We start from the raw sequence: 25,876 nt of genomic DNA, 5'->3' as shown, positions 1-25,876 counted from the left end.
TGGGCTTAAAGTGCAGCAAAGGAGATTAGGCTAGACATTAGGAAAAACTAACTGTAAAGGTAGTTAAGCACTGGAACAATTTACCTAGGAATGTTGTGGAATCTCTGTCCATGGAGGTTTTTAAGAACAGATTAAACAAACACCTGTCAAGGATGGTCTAGATAATACTTAGTCCTGCCTCAATGCAGGGGATTGGACTATAGTGAGCTATTGAGGTCCCTTCCAGTCCTATGTTTTTATGATTCTATGAATATTAGTTGTTTTACAGTAACTTTAAATGAACAAAGGCATCAACATGCATTTGCTGTCAATGAACATAAGAAAAATGCAGCCATAAATTATTATGGTGAAGCCTCTCCACACCCCAGGTCGAATTCTGCCCTCACACCCATGCAACCTCATAGATTTGAATGGTGTTGCATGTTTGGAGGTGAGGGAGAATTTAGCTCTAACTGTCACACATCTTTAAAAATACTTTAAAAGGACATTGCACAAATTATGCTGGGGAGAATGGTCTCAAAGGCCCTTTTTACATTGGAAAGGGTATCCATTGTTGACAATGGGTATAGATGAACTGGTACTGAATACAGTTTATATGCAAGTGCAGACAAAAACAAGCAAAGTTGAGTATTGTTTCAGCAACCATGGTGGGGGTAAATTTTTCCCTCAACATGACTGAATTTGTAGTGTAAATGGGACATAAGCTATTTGATTAGGGTTACATAGGAAACCTGTGGCAGAACCCAGTTCTTCTGATTCCCAGCGCAAGAGTTAAGAAACTAGCTAATCCAACTTTTAATATAGTTTGACTAGCTAATGTGTCCTAGACCCACTGGCCAATTTTGGTTAACTTTGGAAGGCTGTTAACACTCAGTAAAGTTTCAAAATACAGGCACCTATTGGTAGACGTATGTGATTGGATCTGTTGCTTGTGAATGAGTTCCTACTGAGTTTGATATTTTTTAAAAAATTTTATAAAGAGCCTTAAGCAACAGAATAATAACCTGCCCCAAATGTTTGTCTGTGTTAATGGCACTAACATACTTTTGGAGGTTTTTTTAACTGAAATATACAACTTAGTCTAAATTGCTAACACCTTTTTGACATCCTAATGTATGATAGATTTAAAAAAAAACCCTGTCACCCACTGAATGAATTTCTTAGAAAGAAATGAAATAAGGTGTTTAGATAACCCGACCCAGCTCTGTCCCCATTGTGGAAATTAAGGGGAAAAACGAAGCTCATCCCAGTCTGTCAGCTTCTCCCAGCCGCAGAGAGCAATTATGGGAATAGCGGGCCAAAGAGCCACCACCAGTGCACGGCGCTGCACCCAAACAGTGGGAGGGGCGGCAACCCCACCACGCCGTCCTGGACAGCGGTGCGGGCATCCCCGTTTCTCATTGGCTGTGAGCCACTGGGGGCCACGCCCCTCTCCATGGGTGACCACTCTATGTGGGTCGGCGGGTAAGGTGAAAGGCTTTGTGACCTCACAAGTGTAACTCCGTCACCTCCCCTGGCCACGCCCACCACGACCCCCCACCTATAAAAGGCCCTGCCAGCTGCGGACCCCTGATTAGAGGAGGCTCCGGCAAGGGGGGCGCGGAGGAGGAAGCGAAAAGGTCTGGGTAATGGCTCGGCCCCCACTGAGCGGCGGCTTGCTGGAGCCGCCGGGGGAGGACTCGATTGGGGGGGCGGCTTCTCCAGAGGGGGCACAATCTGTGCCCTGGGGAGGGGCGGGGTGGGAGGAAGCCGGACAGCGCCGATTTCCCCCCAGCTAATTCGATTCGATTCCGAGGCGAGGGGGTGCGTGTCCCACTCAGCTGGAGAACACCCCCCTCCCCGGGTCAGGCAGCGCCGGCGCTTTGGCTGATCATGGCACGGGCTGGGCACGGAAGGAGTTTACTCTGTCCGAGCGACCTTAGGCCGGTGCGGTCGGTCATGGACCATGATGATGCCAACCACGTATGCTTTAAGGAAGCGATTAGCTAATGATAATTAGATTTAACATCCCCCCCTCCCTTTCACCGAGGATCTCCCAGTCCCACTCCCAGCACTGCAGCAGTGTCTGCACTATTTCCACTTTACAGATTGGGACACGGAGGCGAGCTGTTTTTTTTTTTTTAAACTCAGTCTCGTGTACAAATCTGGGGTTATAAAATTCGTGTTTTGAGCCCATTGAAATGGATGAATTATGTTTAAAAGAATCCTAAACAGGAATTTTATGAATTCAAAATGGCTTAAGAAAATCCCGAATTCCCTGAGAGTTGGTACTTCAATGCGAATTCTCTGACTTCAGTAGCCAACATTTTCTGAGAGAAATATTTTAACAGTTGATCAGGTTTGTGGGTGTGAAAGGGAGTAAGGGGATTGTCTGGTCATTTGAAGCTGCAGAGAAAACTGACATTATTGAACTATTGTATTTTGTTATAATAGAGAGAAAACCCATTGGTACTGTGTGTGTCTGGGGGCTTGAGAAGGCCCCTGACAACATAATGAAAAAATCAGCATCATCTGCGATGCTGATAAAGTCCAGGACTAGACATTTATATGAATTTGTATTATAGGAAACCTAGTGGGATACATATAGTTACTCAGATATTTTTCATCGTAGGTGCGAGAGTGTAATTTGTCTTCAGTTGACAAAGATGCATTCTGCAAAGCCCAGGCTTGTTGTTCCATACGGCTTGAAGACTCTACTCGAGGGAGTGAGCAGAGCTGTTCTCAAAGCCAGTCCAAGCAATATCACTGAGTTTGCAGCTCTCTACTTCAGGGAGCTAATTGCATTTAGAGAAGGTTTGTTCCTGCTGATACGCTATTCAATACATTTTGAAAAGCTACGTTGTTTCAGAATGCTAATCAAACTTTCCATTGTAATTTATACTTTTACTTCCAGAAAATCCTAATTTGGATATAACAGACCTGGTTAGAGAATTTCATTTCACGAGAGGTAAGAAAGGTGTCAAATGCAGCTGTTATTAAGATACTACATTTTGAAATACAGTATATAGTGATTATAAGATTAAACCAATCAAACCTGCATGATCATGAACAATCCCCATTAAATGATCATTTGACCACTTACGTTATTAACATTATTTAGCTCCTTTCATCACAAAGAAAGGATCCTAATGTCCCTTCATAAAATATGGGCCTAATTCTATGTGATGCTGAACGCTTTCCTTTGGCGTCTCCTGGGTGGGGCTCTAAAGTACATACAGAAATCACTGCACATGCCTTTGGTGCTGCAGTCATGTAGTGAGCAGTACAGACTCTCAGTTTTGGGTCTTGTCTACGGGGTCCCACAATAACTATTTTTTGGCGCTTGAAGTGACATATTCCCATTTAGCAAAGAATTTCTTTGGCAGAGATTGTAACATGACTGTCACCAGGGGCCAAATCTCAGTTGTAGGATATTAGCAAGTGTTGCATTTATGATGTCATATATCACAAATTGGTCTCTACTGTCTTATTGGCCTGGAGACTCATCAGTCATCTGCTTGCATCATCTTGAACTGACCCTTCACTCACCCATCTACTCCATTATGACCCAGTCTTCCCTCCTGTATCCCACTGTTCACCTCAGTTTGCTCATCCACGCCCCTTCCCCTCTATTCAGCTGACATTGCATGCAGCCCCACTGGAGTTGTGAAGGAGGTTGTTGGAAAGGTATGCAGTCATAGACCACAGAAATGGCAGACTTTTCTCCTCCCAGCCATTGGAGAAGGGCAAAGGGTGCTTCTTGAAAGCCAAAGATCCCTTCCGCCCAGTATTTTGTCATGATGTCACAGGCCTGGACTAGGTCTTTGAGACTTGCAAGTTGTCTTTGTGACATCACAGGTAGAGCTGTGTGAAAAGGAAGGTTTGAAAACGTGCCTGGCTTTAGGTAAAAGAACTAAAGCTATTGTGGTATCTTGGGCTGGTATTCTGTGAGAATAAATGAGTACTGGTTGTATTTCTAAGAGCTGATAGATGGTCCAGTGGCTAAGTGATGGAGTTGGAACAGGAAGACTTGAGTTCTACCCCCTGACCTACTGCAACTCTGGGCAAGTCAATTTGCCTCTGTGGCTCCCTTTTCCCTGCCTGCTCTGTGTCTGTCTTGTCTATTCAGACTGTAGGCAGTGTATCATTTTATGTCTGTACAGTAGTGCCTAACACACAGACCCCTAATCTCAGTGGGAACCTCTCAGTGCTACAGTAAAACCAATAATAAACAACAAAGGTAAGAATAATTTAATTTATTAAGCAGTGTGCTACACACCTGGCCATTAAGTACGGGGGAATGATTCTCAGCACCCTCTATTTGATGCCATGCCCTGAACTGGTGACTACCTTTGAGTGGGTTAGTCTGCTATGCGGGATGCATATTCCAGCACAGAACAAATGCAGCTGGGGGAGGCAAGTGCTAAGGAAACAAGGCAGCTGTTGTGCCTGAAGAAGATCACTTCCATATATGTTTTAGCTGCTGTTGTTTCTGCAGCTGTGAAAGAAGATTTCTTGATGAGAAATATATGACCTTGCTGCCAGGATGTAAATGGTATGTGCATGGGGGAAGGGTTGCACATACGTTAGAGAGAGTTTTTGCTTGGTCTACTTTTAGAGTTTAAATTTGCCATGTATAGGGGGTTCTAGATTTGTTGTAGCTCCTCTGAGCTCTTGTTCCTTCTGAAACCTCTCCCTGGGTGACCTCATCCACACATGACATTAGATACCATCTCAACACCATCTCCTTTTTCCCTGCCCCCAAGATCTACTACTTTTTCTTGCATTCTCCCTCTCCCCTCCATTCTGTCCCACATTGACAGCTATGCCAGTTTTGCATGTGCAGCAGCCAACAGACTAAACACAATAAAAACAGAGCTCCTCTTCCCCTCCCATTAGATGCTGACACTTCCATGTTTTCAGCTGTGCTATCCACACAGTTTTTTAAAATCCCATCAGTCTTTCCTGTTTCTCTCTCCAAAATCCACCCCTCCATCACGATTGCCAAAACCTTGCTCCAAATCTTCCAGTGGCACATATAGTCTCCTTCCTTTAGTTAAGACCTGTGTGGCAGGGACCTGTCATGTTGTAAGAATCATGCAAACACTCAAGATTCATGGGATGTGTATGCCAGCATAATTTATATGAATCCAAAATGTTTTGATGCTCTATTTAAGTTCCAAAAGGAAAGGTAATTTAAGTGCTTGATAGTAGCTGGACTGATTTTCTTTTTGCTATTGACTATTTGATATTTTTTTGCCCACAACTCCATTTTTTGTGTGCATGCTGTGGGAAAGAAGATGGTTACTACCATGTGTAGGAAGAGAAGGTTTAGCACTAGTAAAATTTTACAAATCCTGCTACATATTTTTTAGCTTGTATGTTAACAGGCAAACAGAAATCCCATGTTAAATTGGTTTCTCTCTTGAATCTAGAATGGGCTGATAAATTCACTTTAAAGGCTTGAGAAAATGTTAAACAGGCAGGTTGTACTGAGAACCCCAACGGTTTTAAGCAGCAGTGAAATTCCTTTGGTTCTATTTAAATGGAAGCACCTGCTAACTTTCTGGCATTGTTGTTTTAGTAGAGGGCTGGAGTGATAGACTGCCAGAAAAGAGAGCTGAGCTTGGAGACAAGTTTATGCAAGACATAAATGCGGTGTCTCCACTTTCTGAGGAACCAAAACGAAAGGAAAAGTCCACAGACACTGAGGAGGACCAGCTGCATGAAGGACCTGAACCTGAGTACAGCAACAAAACTACACAATATCCATCAACTCACAGTGACCTTATAGAACCTGAATCATCCCCTGTGGGACCTGAATCATCCCCTAAGGGACCGGAACTTGCCTATGTCCCAGCTGATCCGGCACAGCTTGCTGCCCAGATGTTAGGTAACATTGATTCTGTTCATTCTCTGAAGGATGTGGCAACAAGTGTGCAATCTTTACCTGCACTGTCTCTGAGCTCAGAGGACACAACAGCTGCACCAGTAGAAGGTGCTGCTGAAGATGCTACAGTTGCCCCAGCCGCTGAGGGTTCTGCAGAGTCTGTTAGACTGGAGTCAGCGGTTCAGAGTCAGGCCTCCATGGTCGCAGAGCTAGGGTCCGCCAGCAGTCAGGCTGAACGATCAACAAGTGATGTAGATCAAGCTTCCTCAACCCCCTTGCAGGATGAACCACCACCAACACCTCCACCTCCTCCTCCACCACCACCACCACCACCTAAAGATTCATTACAGGCTGTGCCTTCCCAAAGCGAAATTGAGGTTACATCAACCATTCAGGCTATGCCAATACATAACGATGATGAGCCCGAGACTGAAGGAGAGGTTCCACCTTACGTAGAGCAGTTTCCACAGCAAATAGTAATTCCCTTTTTAGAACAAGTAGCTTGTCTGATAGAGATTCAGCAGCCACTAATGCCTTCACTAAATGCAGGTCAGTTTACATGCACTAAGCTCTTAGATCCATCTGCAGATGATGCAGAATGTGACCCTGAAAGAATGGAAACTACAGCGCACATGGCATCAGCTGAGCAAGGTTTTATTATGTCAGGTAAGAAAGTCAGATCTTAATGAACATTTCCTATTCTAGGTTAATGGTGCTGTACCTCAATAGCTAATTATTAAATGCAAGCACCCATGCCAGTGCAAGGCTTTGGGAGAGATTGAACTTCCGCACTTTGGGACACATCAGGAGCTGTGGTTCCCTCCGCAATCGCCTGGCCCCAGTGCACAGGTATTAGATCTCTCTGCAATTTGTTCCAAAACGTGTGACTAGTTCTGAGTAAGACCCATAACTGCGCCTGGATAAGCGTTGCCTGCATCAGGGGAACATATGTTCACGGGTTCCCGCAGATTGATTTGCTGTGGCATCGGGCGCAGACAGCACTTAATCCAGGAGCCATTGTGGGAAGCCCAAATACAAAAGGTATGGGGTGGTGTCTTTTTCCCTTAAACCAAGCTTGGGCTTGCTTAAAACGAGCCACACAGTTTGAAGCAACGTCAGAGATTTAAGATGTAATACATGTGCCCTGTGGCTGAGCTAGGGTTATGGGGGTGGCCTGAACTTTGAATGTGTCCTCACTTTGAAAGATTTAAATCCTAGCCCTTGCATTAACATAGGGTTTCTGCATTTAACAAAGAAATGGTGGTGGTTGCCTGCACTGTCCTGTTCTGCAGATGGGTTGGGGGAGGTGGATGAGGCACTTGGCACTGTGCAGGGTGGGTTTGTACAGAGGGGAAGAGAGTCTGACATTTGTTTCTTCCTGGTGAGGTGCCATTTGAACAAATTCCTCACCTACCAAGCACACTGTGCAGGCTCGCCTCCCAGCTGCAAACCCACAATCTCCATCCTCTGTGACAAGGGCCCCACCCACCTCCCTCCTCCCAGCTGGAGAGCCTCTCCAGGGCCCCTCTTCTCCAGTGAGAAGTGCCTACAGAACCTCTCCTGAGCCCCTTCCCACACCACAGTATAGCTAGAGGTGTTAAGACATAGCAAAGCAGGTTACAGAACTATTTGGTTAAGCGACACCAAGCGATTTTGCATGGCTGAAATGAAGGAATAACAGTGTGTGGCAGCACGTGGCAGTGTTGTAGTTATGGTTGAGGAGGCACTTTTGTTCCGAGTGCCTGTTCAGATGTTCATAAATCTTTGAAAACCTTGGCTGTAAATGTACTTGAAGTTAGGCAGCTAAACAGAAATTGGTGCCTAACTTTTGAAATCCATATGATGTAAAAATATCAGCCTCACTCCAGCTGCAGTTTTCTATTTAAAGTTTGGTTTTAATAAATCAAAACTTTTTTTTTTTTTTGGACAAACGTGACTTGGGGGAGGAGAGAAGAGATGGTAAAAATTCCCCTTTTGGCTGGTAATTCAGAACCTCTCAGCTTGGGCAGCCCAAAAGGGAAATTGCTGAAGTTATAAACAACTGCAGAGAGGGACTCAAAATGGGAAATGTCTCTTTGGCCAAAACGTCAGCATCACTGCCCCCTGCAGCAACACTGCTGCTCTTCGCAGTTTGGCTATGCAAAAATCCCCATCAAGCTTCTCTAACGTGCTTTCTTATGGCAGAGGCAAGTATAGGCATATTATATGTAAAAATTTGCAATATGATTGCAATTCATGGCGCCTGATACCACCAATTTTTATTTTATAGCAATGGCAACAACCGAAGCAGGACAACCACCACCATATTCTAATGTGTGGACTCTCTATTGTCTAACTGATTTGAGCCAGCAAGGTCGAAAGTCACCACCACCCCTTCCTCCTGCTGGAACTGGTGCTCCTTATCCCCAGGCAACCCTCTATATATCTAGTGGGAAGGAGCAACAACCATTCCTACAACAGCAGCTGACACCACAAGGTCCGCCACCACCACAAGTATCCTCTCCAACTTATGTGATGACAGAAGAAGGCAAGAGGGGAAATGCACCACCTTTCATTTTAGTGGGCTCTACTGTTCAGAATGTGCAGGACTGGAAATCTATTCCTGGCCATGCTGTCCTTACCCAGCATGACACAAGTGCTGTGAGGAGATTCACTACAGTACCCATACCAGTTGCCAGGCCAGCAGATCTGAAAATGGCCCCTCCAAACCCAAATTCTAGTTCTGCACAAGAAAGTGCTAGGCCACCAACCCCCGTTTTTCTTTCAGTTGCCATACCCCTGGACGATGTAATGTCTGCAAAGAGGGGCTCAGCAGCTGGTGATAATCAAGCAGGTATAAATCCCTTTGCAGGAAGCTATGGTATAGCAGGAGAGATTACATTTACTTCTGCCTCGGTCCGCAGAGCAGACTCATGAGAAGGTAGGTAGTTTCACATTGTGCCAGTGGGCTGTGCACAGCGGGTTTCACTTTGTTTATGCACTTCCGAGGCAGAAGTTTTTGAACTTGGATGCTTAACTTTAGGCAGTAACCCACAGCCTGGGTTTCAGCTGCTGACCACATACAACTTCCACTGAACCCACAGGTGCTGCCTCACGTGTAACTGAAGCCCAGCACTAGAGTTAGACCCAAAGCCAGAGTTTGATGCTTGTTGGGACAGATTAATTCTTCCTCCCATTCTCCTCCCCATTGTGATGCATTAACTTGGAGCTCATGTGTCTGGCATACAGGGAAAACAGGACCTCACTTTCCATCAGTAACACTCCTGATTTTGATTTCAGATAAATTGATTAGTGCCTGCTCCTAAAAGGCTTGGAGCTGGGCATTTGCAAATTCTGTAAATTGGTAGTTTAAGTTTGAATTATTCTTTTCATCCTCTGCTAGCATCGCCTTCTGCAGAGGGCATGGCAATGTTTGAAATGGGAAATTGAAGCAGGGGTGGCAAGATCATGCCCAGTAGATTTACACTCTAGGGTACAGTGCACACTGATAGTTACAGAAAAGCACAAAGGTATAAATTGCAGCTTGAAGAGAGGTGCCCCTGCTATTTCTGATCAAGCTTGTGCAGGAAAAATAAAAGTAGCTGTGGTGGTGCAAGGATCAAAGTACAAATGTGGGGGCGGTGCTGTGGCTACACTTCTGATTTTAGCTTCAGCAGTTACTGCAGCTCTTTCTCCTCGTGCTGGAATGTACATCTTCCACCTCTACTGTAGACAAGTGTGACATGAGCAGTGTCTACTATACAGGTGCCTGTTGGCAATGCTACTTCAAAAGTGCACCATGCTGGGGGGGTAGTGTGTGTCCCACCTTTTGAAAAGGATGGAAGAAGACTGTGTGTGTGTCAGGGAGAAAACAATGCTCTCGGTACTTAACCAAATTATTTATTTCTTTAACAGGTTGAGAGATGACATGTGAACTTCGCCTAAAGGATGGAAATCTGCATCTTAAAATAATAAATTAACTTAAATACAAGCACTCAAAACTAATGCAATCCACGAGAATGTTGGGTTGTTTTTGCATTCCCAGAGTGTTAAACTACTGAGCCTTTTTGAAGATCAATCGAGGATAAATTATACGATGAAGTTTCCACTGAAAAATCTCACCCCCAGCAGCGTCACTTGCATGGGAAAGAACGCTTCCCTTCGCTAGCAGAGGCATTCGGTTCTGCCTTTAGTAGGCCAAGGGATGTAGCCAACTGGCGATGTCTACGAGTCAAGCAACCTGAACAAGTCCTTCAGGTAGTATTTTGTAAACATACAGCCATAAAAAAAAGCACTGAACTAATTCTGTAACTGTATAGAATGGTTTCAGATTAGTTCCACACAATCCTTTTCCAGAGTAGAAGTGGCATTTTCTTATGCAACAAATCTGCTCTTGGCATGTAGTCAGAATCAAAGCTGTGGACTCAAACTCTAAGCAATGTTCTTATCTGTGAAATGTCCCAAAGCATAAAGGAATTAATGCCACAGACAATATAACTTAATATTGTCCAATTTTCCAATGAGGCTCTTAGTGAGATTACAGTGAAATAGTACTTTTTACACTTCGATGCTGCACAAGGGACCAATGCTCTAGGAGTTTCAGTTAAAAGTTCCCCATTACAGTGACCTTATGTGAAAGACACTGAAATACCTTTGGAGGCTCCAGTTTATTTCAGATTAAGTGGTCACTTGAGTGTCAGAGACTCTGCTGATTTTAATTATCCCATGCAAATTGTTCTCCTAAGAGCCCCTCATCTTTAACATGCTCACTTGAATTGCTCCTTCTCCTTGCTTCATTCTCCCTCCCTAGCCAGTAATCTTTTCAAACAACATTTAGAGCAGGCTCCTTGCCTTGGAACTTAATAGGTTTCAAAACCCTCTAGCTCAGTATTTCTGTGCCACCACATTGCAACCCACACGTGTATCACAAGAGGTTAGTGTGGGGCAGGGAGATTGTGAGATGTTGATGTTTTATGCTAATCAAGAAAAAGTAAGTTTCCAGAATAATTTCAGGATACAAAACCCTTCAAAGTGTGAGATCAAATGTAGTAGTTACAAGATATAAAGTGCATCAATAACCCAGTTTGTAAAAAGTAAAACATGGGGGGAGAAGGTGTCAATTTGTTTGACTAAGGGGTCACCCACCTAAAACAGTTGTGAGATGCTGCATTAAATTGAAGACTGAGGATGGGGAAGTTAGGGAACCTGTAAAAGGAGCTTCCTTCTGGAAGCCAGCACCCCTGTTCAGATTCTGACCAAAACAAGTTTATCGCTTGTTACTCTTGCAGAGCTAAGTCAGTAAACAAGCCTGTTGACGGTGGAATTGGTCCTGCTTTGAGCAGGGGGTAGGGACTAGCTGACCTCCTGAGGTCCCTTCCAACCCTCATGTTCTATGTAAAGAATAAAACACTTTGCTGCTTAGGTCAGTGGAAGGGAGCAGAGGGGCACTGTCTAGGAGAACATAATAGGACCTGTACAACAGATCACTTGTAGTGATGCATGAGGAGAATCCTGTGTGACTCTGCCACAGTAGTTAGACTTTTTCCTTTTTTGTTGAGCACAGTCCTTGCACAGGAAATCATTGAAGTGACATACTTTAAAGGTTTGCAGTTCCATTTTCACAGACACTTCAAACTGAAGGCTATGTCTACACTGCTGGTGGCACCGCTGGCAGTGCAGGATTCATTTTGTGGGTTTGTTTGAGCAGCAAAGACTTGCTCAATCAAACCTGGAAGTCAGCTCTGTAAATCCACCCTGGCAAGTAGCGTAGTGCTGCACCAACGGGAGGGCGTTTCCCCGTCGGCACAGTGCAATGTAGTAGTAGACGTTAAGGAAGATGGTAAGTAGACATTAGGAAGTCCCTGGGAGATAGCTTAAGCTTGCGTATCTCCCATCGACTGCTGCTGAAATCTGCAGCCAGTGTGAACCAGGAGGGTGACTTTATAGAAGCAAAGTCTGAAGCCAGTCTGCAGCAGCTAATGCAACCCCTAGTATTTAAAAAAAATCAGAGCCATGGAACATTTGAAAGCCTTTATTTAGTAGCAATTAATATAATTAACACTAACCTCCAGACAGCAATTAAAATAGCACAGAAAGAGCAGCTAGCCCCCTGGAAGCTCTGTACCCCAGTTCTATATAAATATGTATTTCCATAAGATTGAATGCACCCCAATTAAAGGGGTAAAGCTGCTGTGTACAGCAATCTCCCGACAAGTTCCTTACTGACTTAATGCACAAGACTTCCTCTGAGAAGTCTGGTTTGTACAGTACATACACAGGTGCAGTTTAATTTCTCCAGTAGTTATGTTCCACTGGGTCCTGATTTTTAAAAAGTTCTTGCAGTTATACAATAATGTTGTCGAGCACCTATAGTTTCTAGTGCAATAAACGGATGATTTTTTTTTAAATCTCTTAATTCAGTTCAGATCAAACTTTTAAATGGCTCTTAATTCCTTAACAAAATGAGGTTGGTAACAGAACATGAGTGCGCAAATTCAAAACACTGCACTAAACATGGAATAAATACTTTTGAGTAATATTACCAGTGTAACCTACGTCATGAACATTTGGGGTACAATAGTTCTGGAATCACTGACCAGAATCCAGGATTCTTGAGAGTTCTCTTAATAGAAAAGCCATCTTATGAAAATTAAGTAAATCTTTACAAAAATAACTTGCCCTCCTCTAGTTTTAAGCACAGAGTATTGCAATTCGTGTGTATGCTTTTAAACATTTCCACGCCATAATAAATCCATCCCAAAGGTCTGTTGTGCCAACATAATCACTAAGAGAAAGGATTCATAGAACACCTTCAAATGTCCTATTTACTATTCACCAAGACGTAACGTAGATGTATTCAGCAAATATGGTAGCACTAACCCATCGGAAAAATGACAGCTCTGAGCAGTTTGTCCACGTAAGTACCATCCTCACTAAATATTTCAGATGAAATCATTCCCCTACCTATAGACTTTCAAATCTGTATCACTCTATTTAATGCAGGAGATACTTAATATACTGTTCAGTAACTTGTCAGTTTTTCCAAGAGATGGGTAGAAACAAGGAAAAATATTAAAAACAGATTAAGACTTAATTTGCATTAGTCACCAGATCCCTTATGACATTTTAATAAATGTCAGGTAAATTAAAGTAGTTTCTGTCCCAGTAGTTGCCGGAATAAAGCCAGTCCTGTGCACCAGTGTAGGGATTGGGACCTTGATGGAACCACCTGTAAGAGAAGACAGTATGTCTGTGAAGAAACCAGAAAACATTTCATTGTAATGAAGTTCAAAGCTGCTTTGTTGCATCTTTCATGCTAGTTTTCAAAATCGTATACTGAGAATTCAGGGCTACATCCTACACTGGTTTAACTCAGGTCAGACTGTTGAATAGCTACACTTCTCCCTTACAATCCCAGAATAATTTCTGGCTGAAATCAATGTTGATATGTTGTGATGGGTAGGTAAGAGAGATAGTTGTACAAGAAACTATGATACTTCAAAGCAGTTTTGAATAAGCCATTTTTGTCATGCATTTAAGAACAATGTATTTCACAAGGACACAAATACACCACAAGCACTGCATTCCTGAAAGGAGAAATCTATTTCACCAGCATCTCAATTTCCCCAAGAATTTGCCAAGTGTCAAATGCCACAGCTCACAATAATGGGGTTTGGTGATTTCTTTTCCAACAGTAATACAGCTCTCTTGCTGAAACACATCAAAACAGAACAGTTCCAGCAAGGTTTCTGTATAGTTATGAAATACATGTGTTTATGTGAGGCATACACTGTAGAGCGATTCTAGGGCATGAGATTGGTCTCATTCACATCAAGTTAGTTTCATGGCTCCTAACAGAGTCTGCTTGCCTATTGCTATAAATACTGTAAGTTCACTTATTTTTCAAGTCTGCAAATGTTTCCAGCTCTACAGTATATATACAAACATAGTGAAGGTTACACATTTGTAAGGTAAGATGTACTAAGAAGCCATACTATTGGTAAGTACCCTTCTGATGTAGCATGGAGTCCTTTTATGGCTTGAGTGTCAGCAACTCTGCTCCCTTTACCCCAGCAATATTACATCATAAGATACAAACGAACACATACCGCTGGGTATGTTATATGGCAAGTACATCTTACCACAGCCTGGATAAGTCTCAAAAGGTATTCACGCTGATAGCAACACCCCTATTAACATAACATGCAGTTTGTCAACCTTCTCCCCAGTCTTTATTCACCTTTAAATCTGTGCCCAGTCAGTCTTCTCTGCCTCACAGCAACAACTGATTACACAGCATCGGCTCTCGGTGAACAGGATTTTTTTAAAAATCTACCTGCTGTATTTTGCCAAATAAACAGTGATCATGGCATGTGAATACACCTGCTGTAAACTGCTTTGTGGTTAACACCTCAACTTCCTTCTGGAGGTTAATTAGCCATAGAAAAATTAATGCTTTGTATATTCCACTGCAGTTAAAATCTTTCAAGCACAAGAGACTACTCAGGATCACCATAAGGTTTCAGAAAGCTTTTTTAATAGAACGGAAGTTTAGCATATTCGGTCTTTTGGTAATACAAATTTTGCTTCTTTAAAAAATAAAAAGGCCAAGAGCAGTGCTTTTATATTACTTACTTACACACACACACACACACACACACACACACACACACACACACAAAATTCTATTACCGACTATAGTCGGTATTTATTACAGAATAAAATGAGGTTACAAACTAGCAGGTTCTTTCTTGATCAAAAAATGTTGGTGACATACGTCTACTATACCTTGTACAACAACATTTTTGCAGCAAGCTGTCCAAGTATTTATAACATTCTTATACTGTGCCAAGTATTAGTTGAGGAGAGCAAGGACTGGAAGATGCAGCAAAACTGTTACACTACTTATATCTGATCCACTACTACTAGTTCACAGATTTCAAGCCCAGAAGGGAGCATTGTGATCGTTTAAGTCTGACCTCCTGCACAGCACAGGCCAGAGAACTTCCCCTCGGTAATTCCTACCGCATATTTTAGAAACATATCTAATCTTGATTTCAAAATTGCCAGTGATGGGGAATCCACCATGACCCTTGCTAAGCTGTTCCAATGGTTAATTACCCCTCCCCGTTAAAAATGTGCACCGTATTTCCAATGGGTGGTGCTGTACAAGCAAAATTTAGCTTACTGAGGATAGTGTTAGAGTTCACGCACCCACTGTAATTAGTATGGAGTGGGGACTACAGATGTGAAGGATATAGGTATACTAGATCAACCACTAAACTTGGAGCAGTTGGAGGAGAAGGGAGCTCCAATATTACTTGCAACACTATGTGCGTTCTCTGTGCTTTAATGAAAGACAAGGTCTTTGTCCCAAGGAGCTTAACAGTCTTTAGACCAAAAACATTAGCCATGATTTTCAAAAGTAGACTAGTGATTTTGGATGCTCTACTTGATACTGATTTTCTAGAAACAGCTAAGCCACCCACCCTCTCAGATGTCAGATGCCTTTAGGTGTCTCAAACTGGGCACCCAAAATCATTAGTCCACTTTTGAAAATCCTGCCCATTATGAAAAAAGGACAGTACTAAACAAAAGGATAGGGATACTGCCCTAGGGAGTGCACTTTTCTGCAGTGAGTTAATGATGGTTGCATCATTGCAGATATTAAGCTACGTTCCCTAAACAGGATCTAAATAAAGCTTCTGGAAATATGCAGAAGGGTTCATCTCCAAATGTAAATTGTTTTCTGCATAATTTTCTTAGATGGAGAGACCATAAAGCCATCTAGATTTTTACCCTTCTACTTTGTTTTTCCATTTTAAGAAAACTGAAGAATTCCTCATAATGAGGAAACTGATAGGAAGTCTCTGGAATGCATGCAGTGCCTACCTATTACATTTACTGTATACGTATAGTAATTGTTAAGGTAAGGAAACCTAGAACACACACTTGATTGTTCACAGTCACAAACAAATAAGCCCTGGCATTCTGACAAGGGAGAAGAGACCAAGTGTGTCCAGAACTTCACCAAATATTATTCAGAATTACTACAAAACCATTGTTCTATGCTAGTCTTAGGGCAAACCAAGCCAAGCACTTCGAGAAAGCAAGCAAAAAGTGGGGGTGGGGAGAGAAGGGAATCAGACAAGTCCAAACCTGGAACCCTGGGCTGTCAGACGACTTCAGTTGGAAAAGGAAAAAAAAAAAAGCAGCTTAAAGTTACAAGTAGACATTCTGCTTAGAACAAACACTGTATGATTAATTGGCTTTAACAATTGGAATGTGGATGTGTGGAAGCAATGGGCTTGCTTACCAATAGGAGCATTCTCAAAAAGGTACGACTTATAGATCCAAACTCAGAGGCTACGTGGCATTCCAGAAGCAAGGTGCTGCTCCATTACAATGCTTGTCTTGGAATAAGATCATTAAGCACTTCTCAAAAGATGTAATAACCCCCCACACCCAGCTACATGCTAGTTAGCAGAGCTCAATTTATGGTAGAGAGAAATAGGATGAGTCGTCTCAGCGAGTCTGGTGCTGAGCCCACTGGAAACCTTCAGCTAGATATTCTAGTCTAAATTCCAAAGCACAATTGGTGTGTCAAGGAAGAGTTATACTGGCTTGCCAAAGAGTAGTGACAACAGTGAGAGGTTCAGCAAAGTTGTATCTGGGAAGGCACATCCCCACTGACTTTTCTGAACTATGTTGCAAATTCCTCACTCACTTAAATTCATAATTGTGGGTGGGTGGGGGAGAAGGTGAGGATTTAAATCCACTCATCATATTGCTTTGCAGGTTCCCTTACTCAAGTTTCTTTTGCTGTGCTGTTTTGCACTACTGTAAAATAAATCTCAGTATTGAGCGCAAAACTAATGAGATTCAAACAACTGCAAAATAAGTTGTTCGTGCACAAGGCATCCTGGGTTCAAGGGCAGGGAAGGACTTGAAACAAAAAAAAGCTGGGGGAAAATAGGGAAAGTTTGCAGTGGCTTAGTTTTAGTCTTCGTATTCTTGTAGCTGGACTTCAGCTGTCATCCAACCTTAGATGTGCCTTTCTTGTCGTCAGAAGAAAGGCTAGAATAGTAACTGTGGACTACTGAGGACCCCAGTGGAGTTTCAAATTTCAGCCATTACAAAGGTTGTTTGCTATGGCGCACTGGTGGGGGGAAGGAGAAAACAGGGAGGACAAGAAGGTTGTTAGCATACAGGAATCCTAGCACAGGCAGGAAATTCCTTCCCCTCTGCCAGAGTAATTCAGGTTTATATAAACAGGCACTTTGTTCTCTGCAACAAATAACCTGCATGTTTACTATCTAGGGTCTTCAAGTCTGGAAGCAGAGGTGAATTGCAGATATTGAGAAACCTCATTATAATTCATGCCGTAGTGCTTTTGAAGCCGGCATCAGTTTTCATATTCAAGGGGGTGACGGGCACTTTTATCTACTAGTCCAGAAGGACGGGGGTAGCTCAAAGTAACACTGACATTAGCTGACTGCACAGTGATCTGACTGGTGATAAAGTGTTGGCACAGAACAGCAGGTGGCCCTTCAAGCTGTTTGTAAAGTGGCCCTGAGTTACCACAGCACATTGATCTTAATGCTTCAGAAGAGTAACTTCCACTAGGAAACTGAGCTGAAGAATTTCAGGGAACTGCATGTCATTGCCAAAGCTTTTTAATGACTTCTTAGACCAGTGTTTCTCAATTGGTGTTCCGTGGAACCCTGGGGTTCCGCAAGATGAATTTCAGGGTTCCGCGAACAGCTGACAGCGCAGCCGAAAACAGCTGACAGCGCGCGCCGCTGAAAACAGCCGATACCGCGCCGCCGAAAAGGGGAAGATGTCCTGGATTTTTCAGCGGAGGGTATCGCATGGCCCTGCAGAAGTTAAAAAGGGTTCCGCGACCAAATTTAATTGAGAAACGCTGTCAGACTCATGCATGAAGAACATGGAATTGAACTTACATGCTTACTGCATTATGTATTTTTATAAAAAATACGAGGATGGATTTAGGAAAAACAGGAGGAGACAGTGCACAACACTACTGCTTTGTACCGTGTGCTGACCGAGTCCAGAGAGAAAAACGTGCTTTTAGTTTTCGCTCTGAAGACATCCTATGCGGGTTTACATTCTTAGCTTGCTTAGCCATTAGTAGCCTCATCCTATTTCAGGATAGCAGCTGTGACCCCTAAATTAAAAGGGTGTTCTGTACAGTGCCAAGTAGCTTGTTTTTAAAGCCCTAAATATCTAGATGACTGAAGGGTAATATACATTCTCAGGCCTGGAAGGGGAAGGAATTTGGGGGGTCTGAAGAACTGCAGCTCCATCTTACTACTTTATAAGATCTGAACGACTTCCAACTAGGTTTAGACGACGATACGGTAACAGGAAGCCTATATGAAGCTCTAGAGAGAAGGAGGAGCGTGCGGGCGGTGCTTCGAGAACATGGAGTCTACCACATTATGATTAACGTGCAATCCAAAAAAGGTAAGGGAAAGTAGAATGGATAAATAAATGCTCCAATGCCCTTCTGCTTTCCCGTATCATCCACCTACAGCAGGGTGCTGTAAGTTATTGGATTGAAGGGTTTTAATGCCAAATGCTGGGAGCCCAAGTATCCTTCTGAAGGATCTATGCATTATGTAGATTACAGAACTCCCAGTTAAACTATTAAAACGTAGATCAGAGACAGAAGGCCTAAGGTTTCAAATATTACAAGCTGTTTGTAAAACAGAACCTCAGAGACATTGGGAGAGAGGAGAAACAGCAGAACACTTTCAAAAGCTGTTCTTTTTTCAGTGAGGAATTCAGAAGCACATGTATATAGAGGAGAGATGTCACTGAAGTGGATTTTAAACAAAGTTGGGGAAAAAAATCTAGCAGAATGACAGACCTTGGCACTGACAGAACTTCAAGTCTCAAAGCTTCGTTTATAATTATATGATCTGCTTAATTGGCTGACAAATTGTGGTATGGTTTTATGGTCATGCATCTACTATTGACACAGGCTTATGCCATTCAAAGTGCTTGACTCTGGGAAGACCCAGGAGGTCAGGAGAGACTTAACTTTCAGGTCAAACAAACAGTTCAATACCTGGGAATCTTGGCCAAGATGGGTTGCCAAGTATTTCTAGAGGAGGTGGCAAGGAAGAGAGTTATGAAATCTCAGCTCTCATTTAGAATTTTGCCCCAGCCTTTCCAGTTGTGAAGTTCGCCAGAATATTCACAGTGCAGTAGTCCGGTTTATTGACCAGGCAGGACATTATGCCAACTTGCAGGAAGCAAACAGGTCATAGGATATATAACACGAGTAGTGTCTTAAATAAATATACCTGATTGATTTCCATTGTAGTTCTTGGAAAAGGAACAACCCTTCGTGTAGTGTTTCGCAAAGATGCACCCACAGGAATAAAACTAGGTGGTTTTGGGGGGAGCCATTGATGTGAAGTTACATAACTTAATATCCAACTGGAGGAATCAGTATTTTGGTCAGCTGCACACCATCACAAGCTACACAGTGTCAGAGTGAGCGAGCATCAGTGGCAACAACTCTGTTCTTAACAGAACAAGTGATACTCAGCAAACGTGACAGTGTTTAGAGACAGGGGTGGGGCTAGTAGGAAATGAAACAGGGCTGGTGTTAAAGTGAGCCCGATACATTCCTGTCTAAACCAGGCATGACAAATACTCTGACCGAGTTCTCAAATGTGATATTAGCAGCAGAGCTGAAGGGGTCATCAACTGTTCCAGTGATTGTCCACACACAGGTTAATTCTCAAACACCTAACTTGAACAGCCAAGAACATTACCACGTGCACTGACCTTGTTTTCCAGTCTTCCTCGGATTTGGACCGGTTTTTGCGAGCAGCCCTTTGTTTCTCTTCTAGCCTTTTTTTCTCTTCACTAGCTGTATCTGAAAAGGAATAGAATTTAAAGAAAATCTGAAGTTTCCTGATCGCTTTTACTGAAGCCACTGTTATACTGAAGACAACTTGTTTCCAACACTGATTCTGTCAGATCATGCCAGTTTAAAACTTCTCTTTTAAGAGATGTCGAGCCAGCAGAGCAGAGAGGCAAGGTTATGATAAACACTTCTGTTTTAGAAGTAAGGCCAACTAAAGGACAAGCTCTGCCAGTCAGATTGATCATATACATCAAGACCTGTCTCTACACCCAAACTGTGGGCTGAGCCATGACCTAGGGAACCTGAGAATTTGTTGCAGTTCTTGTGAGAAGAGGGGCTCTAAGAATTCCTTCAGAAGGAAAATGACTATATTACTGGACTGGATTAAGACCTGGATTCGATTCCCACCAGTGCCACAAATGTGTGAGATCTGTCAAGTTGCTTCATATCTATTTCAATTATCTATCTATAAGATGGGGAAAATACTTCATAACTTCACAAGGAAGTTGGCACGGGTAAGTTCATTAGTGCTTGTGGGGTACTTAGATAAATGCAGACAATTAGACTGACAAAGCGGGTTACATGATGTCATTTAGGTATGGTATGGCTGTGCATGACAGACAATCTTCAAAGAGCATTTAATTAATGATCAGAGTTTAAAATAGTTACCAAAGCAATTCTCCTGATTTACAGTCTCTCTAATTCTCCAGCTCCACAGGCTTATTGTGGCACTCAGTCTGTGATAACATGACTGCTGTGTAGAGACAGATACTATCACCACTACACAGCGTGGGGATATTGATGTACTAACATGCAGTGACGATCTGTTTTGTCAAATAAGAATGGAATACTAAATACTTTGGTAAGTAAGGATGCAATGCAGCATGAGTTACTTCCACTCGCCACAGAATTTACAGGGAAAGGCAGCAACTGATCAGACTAGTCAAAGGAATCAACTTGTCTACTGTGTATTTTAAAAAGCCTTAGAAGATCTCACTAAATCAGGTTAAAAAGTGTTAGCCTTATCATACAGGTGATAAAACAGAGACACAGGAGGTGAAGTAACTTTCCCATGGTCACCCAGCAGGAATAGAATCTAGGTCTTTAGTCCCTGATTCTATCCTTCAAGTCAAGCTGCTTTCACACAAACTGGATATCAGGCAGCAGAGAGGGGGAAGCCTATTGGTCCCTTATAAAACCCCTCCAAAGCAAGTATCACAAATCAAATGTCGAGCACCAGACCATGCTCCAAGAGAATTGTATTCTCACTGTACATGCATCAGTAAATGCTGCACTGACATCATGGCAATAGGCACATTAGATGCATCTAGATCAGTGGTTCTCAAACTGTGGCTCTCTTGCAGCCAAATCAGCACACAGCTGCAGGCCATGTGTCATGCTCAGGGCCATACAGGTAGCATTGGATATGGCCTACAATAGTAAATAGGTTGAGAACCACTGGTCTAGATTAGGAGATGCATAAATTTGTATTAGTTCCACACAGACTCTTAGAAGAATCGCTTATTTCTTCCTAATGAAGTCTCTGGCCTATATTTTTTCTCAACCTCTTGCTGTGAATAATTTTATAGTGAGCACACACTCCTTTTGAGGGGAATTTAACTTCAATAGTTTCAATCTCATTACTGAAATTGGTATTTTGGATTGATTGATATAAAGAAAATGTTTTATATAGCGGATTAACGAAAGACTTTGTATGCAGAAGCTAGTTCTAAACATCATGGCAAACTTCACAACTCTGCTATTGCCTTTATAAAAAGGACCAACTAAAAAGTTTTAATAGGAAGCATTCGGTGCCTTCTATCTAGGCCTCAGTTGCTTCACTCTTATTTATTAAAACAGTAAAAAATTAATGTTTATAATGAAGGTACAGGTAACATGCCTGGCATAAAGCTTATACATTTAAACATTTTCACTCACCCCTACAAGGGGGTATTTCAAAGGTGTGCTCCACCACTTAAAAAAAGCATGCTTATCAGTAGAGATGACTTGTTGTTGCTTACAATAGTACTTTCAGCTGAAATTCCTGCCAGTCTTTCAACTTTGACAATAAATGCTATATTTTTATTTGAAAATAGTTACCTATTTCACCATTCTCCATAGCTTTTATATCTGGCCGTAACCGGCAGTCAGTTTTAGGAATAACACTCTCCATTTCTTTATCTAATTCATTCAAAGCCATAGCAAAGCTAGTGAAATTGTACATCTGAAAGAGACAAAAATTAAGGGATTACTTTATGAATGTTCTGGCTTCCAGAGTCTTCACATATAAAAAGAATGATTTTGAAAATCAAAGGGCACTATATATAACTTGTAGTAGTAACATACAACTTCAGCCAATTTCTAATCACTTAAGTATTATCTAGTAGGAATGTTAAGATACTAGCAAGGTGAAAGTGTGCCAGATATATGTGGGTCAACCTTTATGCTCATGTCTAAAATGAGATTTGACAAGCCAAATAGGTTGTTTCTCCCTCCCTCTATCTATCCTTATTCTTCATCCTCTAGAGGCTTTCCTTATGTCCTCTGGCCTTGTCTCTGCACACCTGACCACCCAACCCTATTTTCTGTTTCTGCTTCCAGATCTCTCTAGCTACACATTACTCATCTGCCCTGCTCAGCTGTCTGTTCAGCTCAGTAGATCTTCATATATCCACGCATGTTATACAAACTTCCTCTGACTTACAGGTTTTTGTACTCCATAGTTTATCTTGCATAGCTTTTGCAGACTCTGCTCCTCTATGGACACTTCTGATGAGAGGCCATCCTGCGCTAAACCAGCCTCCTAAATGGATGGCAGTACTTATGTGGCAACACAGTGGGACAGTGAATCCTCCATGCCACTGCTAAGTCGAGCAAGTGCCTAATTCATCATAAGTGGATGAATCAGTGATTCTATGGAGAAGTTAAGGCAGAAAGAAGCCAAGCACGCATCTTGGTCTGTCCATCTACAATATGATGTCTACATATTCATTTCCACATTACATAGCTCATTATAGTTTGTGTTGGGGATGTTCAAATTCATTACATCAAAAATTTATTATATTGGAAAAAAGTTTATTTTAACACCTGCGTCATGAGCAAGGGAAGCAGTGACTAAGATGGTCACTGTACATTTTACAGTTTAAACAGACTATCAAAGCACAAAACATTTAATGAGAATCCTGGCTAACCTGTACTGAATTTGGAGGTCTTGGAGCTATCCTCCAGAGTAAAACACTTCCAGGAACAACATGCACACTTTCAGAATCTGGCAGAGGCATTTCATCTGGTTCTTCAGAATTGCCCACCTATAAGCAGCACAAATACAAGAAAAGTTATCTGAGTCACAGGCTGTTTGTTTAACTAACCTTAAACACAAACCATTGAACAGTCCTACACAGAAGCGACACTCAAATGAGACTAAGACATGAACCCATAAAAAGACAAGAAACGTGCCATCACAGAACACACATTCACTGCCCCAGTACTTCAGCCAAAGGGGCAAAATAAGTAATCATCTTAACACCCACTGGCTTTTCTAGATGCATGTCAAGATTAGAAGAGCCATTAACTCAGAAATCGAAAAAACAAAAGCCATTCTATTTAGACAGTTCTGCCAATAGTTTCTTTACATCTATTATTCAATGTGCAGCTATTGAGAGATAGGTGCTTTCAAATCCACGTTTTGCAGTTACCATTCGTTTCTCACCACCTTAGAGGACACTCATGTTAAAGTGGGGGACACTCCTAAAACATAAGTTAGTTTACACTTTTTCTTTATTCTTCTGTATTAAGGAAACGTGTGTATATGTAAGTGCTGCATTACTGCTGTTCAGCACATGGGGTCTTAAGCGCCACTGACACCATCATATCAACAGTGTAAACAAGGAACATGTTAAACAAATGCTCTTCTGAGAAGAGGCTAGCTAATCTAGAATGTTGATTGTGAACAGTCACGGTTGGTGCACACTGGCTGGGAAGACAGAATTGTGCCATGGTTAATACCTTGCTGAGAATACTGCTTAAGTTTCCATCCAAACTAGCCAGGGCAGTAGAGGGTTATTATGGGAGGGGTAGATTGTTCTCCAATTGGTTAAAATGTGCTTTGGTCCAGCAGCGTAGACGGAACTTAAAGACACATTTTAACCAATGCTCTTAAATTGTACTATAAACCTGAAGTCCAAAGCTGTTGGCACGATTTAGTAACAGCTCAGCCACCACAGCTTAGCTTACTGCTAGACTAAACCAAAGCTTGTTATATGCTGAGGTTACCGGATGACAGTTTCTGTCCCAGTGTGTTAGTTTACAGTTAGTTCTAGATGTAATATGGTTCCACCCCAGCATGGGAAAACCTTTAGAGATCTTTGACGATTAACAGCACTCCAAGCAAAGACAGAGGAACACAATGGTTCCATACACAAACATTTTCCTAGACATAAGCATGGTCTAAGTCCTGTTGTGAATGAAGTTGTTTCATGATGGTTAGGCCAGGCAGTGTAAAGAAGGCCAACTGATATATCTGCATTTCAGCACACAGAGAAACTTAGGCTAGAGTTTGGTTTTGAACCCTTCTGACATGATTTGGACCCATCCACAAAAGGAGGCCAATCTTCATTAGAAGTTAGTCTTATTACTAAACCATTTTCATTGGGTGCTTTCAATACTGAAGATGGCTGCAAAGTAACCAGAATATCATGTATAGTAGATTTAATGCCTTGGTTGCTGTCAATCTGCCAACGCAACTCTCACTTGGATATTCCTGGGCTGCGCTAGCACACTGATTTCCAAAGAGCTATTAGTACCCCTTACAGAATAGAATGACAAAGAAATTCAGGTAAAATGCTGCAAGATCAAAAGAAAGAAGCCCTGCATCAAAAACAAACTCATCCAAAAATAAAGCACCAGACCATTTATAAATTATACTGTTTGATGGAAGCTCATAAGTGGTTGTGTGTTTCAGACTATGTTTCAATATATACATAAACATCACGTAAGTTACAAAGAGAGACAACAAACTGGAAGCATGTTTCACCTGTTCTCAGGGATTGGGCCCTGCAGGTGAGATCGTGGTGGAAAGCCCACTTTGACAATCCTGCAAGGTCCTAGACATGAGCTAGGGTGCTGAACTGCTTGGCCACATCAGGACTGAGTTGACTTTGTGAATGCTGCTGGCAGAAACATAGGTATCTAGGGTACTCCACGAGTGGAAACTTCAGCACCGAGGGAAATTTAGGCACCAGCTCAGTGGGGGGTTCTCAGTGGCATCCAAGTCCCTTTGTAGATCTAACCCACAGAGCTTTGAGGTAATACCCCCATAACTAGCAACCCAGTCATTCTCACTTTGGAGAACATTAGCACAAACATTCCAGGCTGCTGGGGGTGGGTGTTTTTAAATAAAAAGAAAGACTGAGAAGGACTCTCAGCTCTAAGATATGGCCAGAAAACACATGTTGTCACTAGATTCTTTTAGTTTCATTTGCCAATTTTCTAAGCAGTTCTAGTTTTAATTAACATTCTTCAGCAGATTTTGCACTTTAAGTTACTGTGCCAACTCCCAAAATCAGACAGACTAGACACTTGATACAGATGTTTAGAGTCTCTTCCAGTCAGAGAAGTGGAGGGAAAAAGACACTCAAAAGTTAACTATAGAAAATAAAATTCTGAGTAGTGGACTCAGTTAAATGTTATACAAAATTCTCTTAAGAATTAAATGGTGAAAAGCAAAGTAGACAAGTATATTTTACTAAGTAGAAGACCATGAAAAGCCAAAAGTAACTTGAAGCTTGAGCTTTGTACACAGAAGTATTTCATTCAAAGTAATCATCAGTATTGCCTGCGAAAACAAACTAGTAGGTGGATGATAACAAGTGTGCAGGGTATATTTTTTCTTTTCTCCTTCTCCCAAGGCTCAGAGGTGCAGCCTCACAAAGGGTGGTAATTCCCAGAGCTCTCTTGATAACAAGCACAGGAGCTCTATCATGTACAGCAATAATATAAATCTAACACAGGGACACTTGCCTTTAGAGAGGTTAGACGCTAACAGGGCAAAGGAATAAAAAACCATTGTAAGGTTCTTCAGTGGTGTGGATGGGCGATCACCTATTTTAAGATTCTCAGATTTTTCG

The 25,876-nt window shown here is 42.1% G+C and overlaps 2 protein-coding genes across 6 annotated transcripts in view; one reads left to right on the top strand and one right to left on the bottom strand.

Annotated features, from left to right (window-relative positions):
• Positions 1–1,589: 1,589 nt before the first annotated feature.
• CABYR (calcium binding tyrosine phosphorylation regulated) lies at positions 1,590–11,444 on the top strand. Its single transcript, XM_067546509.1, has 6 exons — positions 1,590–1,619; positions 2,612–2,793; positions 2,894–2,947; positions 5,564–5,872; positions 8,139–8,789; positions 9,764–11,444. Exons 2-5 carry the CDS (start codon positions 2,646–2,648, stop codon positions 8,783–8,785), a joined length of 1,158 nt encoding a protein of 385 aa, XP_067402610.1. The 5' UTR covers positions 1,590–1,619; positions 2,612–2,645; the 3' UTR covers positions 8,786–8,789; positions 9,764–11,444.
• Positions 11,445–11,864: 420 nt separating this feature from the next.
• The window catches only part of OSBPL1A (oxysterol binding protein like 1A), a 137,672-nt gene continuing 123,660 nt past the window's right edge, over positions 11,865–25,876 (bottom strand). For 3 of the 5 annotated variants that reach the window (XM_067546477.1, XM_067546486.1, XM_067546501.1), the window contains 5 exons: positions 22,943–23,059; positions 21,852–21,975; positions 19,670–19,760; positions 16,007–16,030; positions 11,865–13,076 (listed from right to left, as the gene is read on the bottom strand). In XM_067546477.1, the coding sequence (XP_067402578.1) occupies positions 12,974–13,076; positions 16,007–16,030; positions 19,670–19,760; positions 21,852–21,975; positions 22,943–23,059 (459 nt within the window). In that variant the 3' untranslated portion in view covers positions 11,865–12,973. The remainder of the gene's footprint in view (positions 13,077–16,006; positions 16,031–19,669; positions 19,761–21,851; positions 21,976–22,942; positions 23,060–25,876) is intronic. The other 2 variants (XM_067546491.1, XM_067546493.1) reach the window with 1 other exon arrangement.

The sequence above is a fragment of the Emydura macquarii genome, unplaced genomic scaffold, assembly GCF_026122565.2.
Source record: "Emydura macquarii macquarii isolate MOO-44397 ecotype Brisbane River unplaced genomic scaffold, CSIRO-AGI_Emac_v2 contig_212, whole genome shotgun sequence".
Lineage (NCBI taxonomy): Eukaryota > Metazoa > Chordata > Testudines > Chelidae > Emydura > Emydura macquarii.
Note: the sequence above shows the minus strand (reverse complement) of the source record. Positions and strands in the feature narration are given on the sequence as shown.